We start from the raw sequence: 7,204 nt of genomic DNA on the forward strand, positions 1-7,204 counted from the left end.
AATAATATTATGCAAACAATATTGTTGCCTGAATTTGTGAAGCAAGTTGTGAGTGCATGTCTTGTTCGGTCTTAGATTATGTGGACAGCTTACAGCAGCTGTTGGGGGAAGTGGTGGTCAACCCACGTCCGTTCCAGGAGAGGATCAAGGCCATCGAGGTCCCACCTGTACTTTCTGCCGGATATGAGAGGCCCGGCTCGGATGAGGATCTGGCCAGATGGTCTCGGTTTGCGGCCGAACCGTGATCACATCTAACCTGACATCACCAAAGACATGAGCAATATCCACCGCTTAGATTATCCTGTGGCTACTACAACCCCTGATTAAGCCTCAAGGTCGACTGGTGGACAAAGGACCTCTTTAGTCTGACCTTACTGTATCCTCCTGGTACACCATATCTCCTTCCTGAAGGTAGCAACCTATATTCTCCATACAACACATGCTTAGTATTAGAGGTGATATTCCTTGCTAACCTTAGGATGCTGTTATCATATGTGGATGTATAGAGTTTCTGAAGTTGTTGTCCAACAATCTTTGAACAAATGTTCAGTTGTTGCAGCAGTTGTGACTTTAGGGCTGCAGACAAACATCCATACCAGGTGGTACTACAGTACTGAAGAACACTCATAATAACAGAAGTGAAAAACAAAAGAAGAATCCGTCTACTAGCACCGAAGGATCTTAGACGGCGAAGGAAGTACATTCTTTGCTTTGTTTTCTTACACACTGAATCAATCTGATCTTTCCATGACAACAGATGGTCTATTACTACTCCTAGGTATTTGTACGAACATACCTGGTTGATCGGTTCACCATGGTGGTGTACCAAAAACAATCTCTTGTCTTTTTTGATGAGAGCGTTGTTATCACTCCATTCAACCACCTTATTTACTCTGTGTTGGTGCAATCCAGGATCACTGGAACTATCTATGAGAGAAATCAAAACTGTATCTTACAGAATAGATTAGATAGATTAAATAAATAAAAACTATAAAAAAGATATAAAACAAGACAAAAAATACATAAAAAGTAAGATAGATAGAATAGATTAGATAGAATAGATTAGATAGAATAGATTAGATAGATTAGTTAGAATAGATTAGATAGAATAGATTAGATAGATTAGTTAGAATAGATTAGATAGATTAGATAGATTAAAAAGAAAAAAAAAAAAAAAAAAGATAAATGCAGCCTCAACAGGGCACAAGCCAGTGTCCTATTTGTGCCGGTCCCAAGCCCGGGTTAATGCAGAGGGTAGTGTAGATAGATGGAGATGAACTGATATGATGATAGCATAGTTTTCTATGCATTTTGGGGGTTTGGGGGGATTTTACTTTTTTGGGGGGTTTGATTTTAGAATGTATTGGTCTGGTGTGTCAGTGCGACATTCAGACAGGCATTCCTCAATATGACAGCTGTCAGTATAAAGGGTGAAAAGTACAGCTGAGCTCACACAACCCTGGGGAGCACCAACATTAGTTGGTTGCTGATGAGAGGGTTGTGTTCACTTTCACCCTCTGTACTCTGTTAGTAAGAAAAGAAGCATACCAGTGAATTAAGTATGGATTCAGTTCCAACTGTACCATTTTTGACACTAGTATATCAGACTTTGTATATCAGTATTGTGTTGAAAGCTGAAGAAAAGTCTAAGAATAGCACTCTCGCATGATTCTGATGATGACGATGACTTATCTAGGGGTTTTGTAATTAAGTGGACCAGTGTCACAACCGCATCCTCTGTACTGCAACCCTTTTTGTAGGCAAACTGACAGGGGTCGAATTTGTCATTGGTTATACTGACAAGATGTTGTAACAGTATTCTTTCAAGTGATTTCATAATCACTGAAGTGAGAGCTATGGGTCTATAATCCTTATGTTCTTTTGGACATTGGATTTTGGGTAGTGGTTTTATGTGTGAGGTTTTCCAAGACAGGGGAATTGTGTGTGTGTGTCTACAGAGGTTTGGAATATTGGTTGCCACACTGGAGCCAGCTCAGATGCAAAGTGTTTGAGGCCTAATCTGGCCCATTAGCTTTCCTTGTGTTAGTACACTGAAACACTTTCCTTACATCCTCTTCAGTGATGGTAATTCTGTCTGAGGGGGCAGGTGTTACAGCCTTGAGTATTTCAGAACTCAGCTGGTTAAAGTTAACGATAGTGTCTGAGTGATTATTTCACGATAAGCATGTCCAGGACCTGCCCCGGTGGAGACCTGTCCCCAAACCTCTTTCCTAGGTTAGGTTAAAACAGTAGGGGACTCTTTGTTTGTGACTAAACAGCTACAGTACCCAGTCATTACATTCACTGTGCTTCTCTGTATGCAGCGGTATGCCTCAGAGGCGACATTGCTCTGGGTAATGGTGCAGCAAGGGCTGAGTGGTGATGGTGAAGTCATTTGTTTGTTAGGGAACAAGAAGTATGGAAAATACATAATGGTACATATCTCTAAAACCTTTAAAACGGATGCACATTATTTTTTTAGTCCTGCAAACTTTGAAAGCCAATGTTAGCTTTTTTTCCCATGTACATAACATGTATATAATGATGCAATGTGACATTTATTTATTATTTATATTTATTCAATGCTCTACCCTGTCCAACTGTATATACTTCCCCATTTTCAACTGTTTAATTATATTTGTGACACTTGCTTTGGCAAAGAAAAGGTATGTTTTCTCATGCCAATAAATGTATGTCCGTTACAATTCGGGCTGCTGCAACACTGACTATTGTATTGACTACTACTATTTTTACTTCAATACCTCTTGCATTTTAGATTAAAAACCCAACCAGGAACATGTAATGTGTTACACTTGAACAAGCTTTATTTAAGTAAAGCATATAAGTAAAAGAAAATGGGCAAAAAAAACAGCAGTGACAACAAACGTGTGTGCCTGTGGGGAGGATGTCTGTTGTGGTGGTGTGTGTGGAGTGGAGGCAGCCTGAATCCTGTGTATTGCCCGGAAGGCGAAGGATAAGCGGCCCGAATTTGGGTGACGGCACAGGATGGGACGACCCTACGGTTCCCTTGTCCTAGGTACCCCCAACACCACCTCACAAATGAGCGGTATGCTGTGTACCGGTAACGCCTAAAAATAATCAATGACATGAATGTGAAAATTAATTACTACAAATACTCTTGCACATGGAAAGGAAAGGACATTGCATTTTGATTACATCATAAAAGTGAATTGGTTTGACAAGCTCTGATGCCAAGAGGAAATTGACGACAATGGCTACAGAAATACAATTATTTATTTATAGTATACTCACTCATCCTCTGAGAACTCCTCTTCACCTTGGAACCCCTCGCCAAACCGTTGATGCATAACACTGTATGAATGAATGAATGAAATGTTTATTTTCGTGTCATGCCACTTTGGCCCATCCCATATGGGATTATATGAAGGTACATTGAAAACAACTGACATTACAGTCCTTCCTGTTCATATTCCGAAATGCATTACATGAATACATATTTGTACAGTATTTGGAAAATACTACAGTAAAAGGTGTACTTTTGAAATGGGCATTTCAGTTCTCCAACTTTTCATGATTCATGATTTGGATCTATCTTATTAAAAAGTATCTCCCTAATAGAGTTGTAGAATGGACAATAAAAAACAAAATGCATTGGATTAATATTGCTTGTGTTTGCCAAAAACAGTCAACAATCATGGTAGAAATCAGCGTAAAGCACTATTTTGGGTAGCCACCATCCTCTAAATATGCACAATAAGGGTCCAGACACACCCAATAATAAAAATAGGTATTCCATTGAGTCTCACATGGTCAGAAACCATGAAATATACACCAAGTTTGCGTTTCTAGCTCATCTGGTTCAGAAGTTAGAGCCAAACCTATTTTCTGGGTGCTAATATTGTGGCGGCCATATTGGATTTCATGGAACATTTCAATACAAAAAATGTTTGTATTCATATCATTGATCAACCTGTGAAGTTTCGTGGAAATATCCCTCCGTTTAAATTTTTGCCCTATTCACCCCCCATTATAACTAATAGTGTGGCGTCCATATTGGACTTTTGCCCAAAAAGTGACCAGGTTGACCATATAGGTTGTGATCCTACTGGGTCATAGATATTATTTCTGGTGGACAACTTTGTATGTTATGGCAAATGCAGGTTTCCTAAAAAAAAAAGTGGTTTGCCCCCTGGGTAATTAGAGTTCTACTACAGTTCAACCCCAGTATTCTGTTCCAAAGATGTACCATGTGACTCCACCGTACCTATAAGTCATCTGTTGTACCCAACAACAACAACAACACGTAGCAAAGCCAGGGTGCAGTGTGATGCACTCAGGCACGGGCTCTGCTTCAGCGCATTTGTCCATAACCTGCAGAACAGAGCAAAATAAACAATATGCACACACACATATTCCATTTACATTGTTCTGTAAGGGGTGGCAGTGGCTCAGGGGTAGAGTGACCGGATGGTAACCGCAAGGTTGCAAGCTCGAACCCGGGCTCCCCCAGAGTTAGTGTCTAAGTGTCCTTGAGTAAGACTCCCTAATTGTATGTATGTATGTATGTATGTATGTATGTATGTATGTATGTATGTATGTATGTATGTATGTGGGTTTGTTAGAGAGACATGTCTAAATAATGAATTGTAGAATTTCCTCATCCTAGCACCATGTGTCGCAAATGGGAAGAAGGCAATAGCAGGAGGGCGATACTCAATACTGTTTTTTTGGTTGTTTTTTTTACATGGAAAAGCAAACATGGCAACCCATGATGGCAACTCCACTGTACTGTACTGTACTGTACTCCGCTGTACTGTATTACACTGTACTGTACTGTATTGTACTCCACTGTACTGTACTCCAACGTACTGTACTCTAGTCTACTGTACTCCACTGTAATCCCCTGTACTGTACTCCACTGTACTGTACTTCCCTGTGCTGTACCGTGCTCCTCTGTACTGTACTGCACTCTGTACTCTACTGTGCTGTAGTCCTCTGTACTGCACTCCTCTGTACTGTACTGTACTCCTCTGTGCTGTAACGGCCATTTGCTTGTGTACCCTCTTTCCATTAGGATAGAAGGATATGTATATGTATATGTATGTATGTGTCATCTTGATGTAACAGTACTAACCCTGTCATAGTCTTTACAGCAGACCCTGTCTATTGCAGCATCCATGTTCTGGCAGTGACCACAGGTACACCTGAATTGATAAGCACATAAACAATAATGTGAGGGCTTGCACTGATTTGTGTAAACGAAAAGTGCAAATAACTTCACGACTAAAGAGTATAACAATCAGGTCCAGAGCCGTGCAGAGAGCACTGAGGGGGCAGGGGATCAAACCCCAAAAAAGGGCACATGTGTGGGCGCACGTCGATTTTTGGGGGTGGTCTTTTTGTGTGGTCCATCCCTTGTGCCATTTCATGTCATTGGACAGTAAAATAAGCAATAATTTCTCATTAGTCTGAAACTAAAACTGACTGACATCCAGCACATTAAAAGTATAAATAACTAGAAAAAGTGCCATTCTGGGCACAGGTCTCCACCAGGATAGGAATGTAGGACATTGCAGCTTGCCTTCATCTGGTGGTTGGATAAAAGGGCAACAAAAGTAAATTAGAGGTAAAAACACTTTTTGGCCAGTTATAGCACCACCTTGAGGCTGAGTTGAAATTGTTCATGTGGCATTTCTTCCTCGGCCTAGTGGGAATGTGCGTGCACAATTTCACGGAAATCACGCGATGTGTTCATGATTTGCAGCATTTTGTTTGAAACTGAGCACTCCTGTGAACTTTGGAAGCCAATCTTAACCAATCAGGATGGAGTCTGAGAAATCTGAAAGAGCCGTTTCGTTGAATGGCTCTAGAGAGACTGTGTACCAATTTGCACGATGTTTGGACAAAATCTGTAGGTGTACTGTGCAAAAACTTGTTATGCACAAAGCGGCCTCCTGGTGGCGCTATAACAGGCCGTTCTGGAAAATTTGGGGCAGAGGTTCATCGTTGGCATCCAGGGAGTGTGTGTGCAAAATTTGGCATCGACCGGGTTAACGGTGGCCGAGATTAGCTGCTCACGGACACACGGACGGACGGACACACACACACACGGACGGACAGACGGAGTGCAAAACATACTCTCCCCCCATGCCTTCGGCCTGGTGGAGACAATTATGATAGTGGAATTATCATTACTTGTCAAATGTTCATTTTGAAGGGCCAATGGCACTTATTGGCCCCCCACACAAGCCCTTATTGGCCCCCCACACAAGTCCTTATTGCCCCCCCCCCCCCCACACACACACACACACACAAGCCCTTATTGACCCCCACATAAGCTCTTATTGGCCCCCCACACAAGCTCTTATTTCCCCCCACACAAGCCCCCTCTCTGCACGTGCCTGATCAGGTCAGAAAGTAAGAATCATCATACATGTCACAGTGTAAGCTGATATCCCATTGCAATACACTTTCACAAAGTTCTGCCGTTTGGCACTTCTCTGGTTATACCATACAATAACACACATGGGTTATCGCACTAACATACAAACTCATCATGCATAGGCAATAAATAATTGATTATAAAGGAACGTTACCAGATAGACACATCGAGATGCTCTCGTGGGTGTGGAGGTTCTGCTGCTGCTGCACCGTCTGCACGTCCCTCCTCACCGTCGGACTCGTTAGCAGGAGGTAGCAGAGGCTCGAACATGTATGGCCTGACTCCGCGGACGTCATGAAATTCATGTTCTTGTTCTTCTTCCTCCTCTACCTCCTGCTCGTCTGACCCTTCCTCTTCCTCGTATTCATCGCTGTTTTCTGCCGGCGGGGGTGATGGAGGAGGTGAAAACTCCTCGACAAAACTCTCCAAGATTTCGTCCGGATTCATTTTGATTTTATTTTGAATTTCCTGCTTTCTCGGGTCTCAGCCTGAGGGTGGAGCTGGGCCAAGAGTGCGATTGCCGATTGGTCGCTGGAGGCGGAGCTGCGTGTGTGCGTGTGTGTGTGTGTGTGTGTGTGTGTGTGTGTGTGTGTGTGTGTGTGTGTGTGTGTGTGTGTAGCTGTGTAGTGTGTACACAGACACATGCCCAGTTCAATATGCGCCGGGGACCATAGAGGCTATACGTTCCCCGTGTGTGCAGCCTGCATGACCACTGACCAGAAGAGGCTCAGTGCCCCGGCGGTGAGAGGGGCATTTTGTCATGCGGAGCGACGCGGCGAT

The 7,204-nt window shown here is 42.6% G+C and overlaps 1 protein-coding gene across 1 annotated transcript; it reads right to left on the minus strand.

Annotated features, from left to right (window-relative positions):
* Positions 1 to 251: 251 nt before the first annotated feature.
* Positions 252 to 6,871, minus strand: LOC310867097 (uncharacterized protein; the record flags this gene model as incomplete). The annotated part of the gene is made up of 6 exons (XM_083776896.1): positions 252 to 256; positions 3,022 to 3,089; positions 3,274 to 3,333; positions 4,247 to 4,353; positions 5,117 to 5,186; positions 6,579 to 6,871. The coding sequence occupies 6 exons, from the start codon at positions 6,869 to 6,871 to the stop codon at positions 252 to 254; spliced, it is 603 nt and encodes a 200-aa protein (XP_083633022.1).
* Positions 6,872 to 7,204: the final 333 nt, after the last annotated feature.

The sequence above is a fragment of the Protomyctophum parallelum genome, assembly GCF_964188405.1.
Source record: "Protomyctophum parallelum genome assembly, chromosome: 11".
NCBI lineage: Eukaryota > Metazoa > Chordata > Actinopteri > Myctophiformes > Myctophidae > Protomyctophum > Protomyctophum parallelum.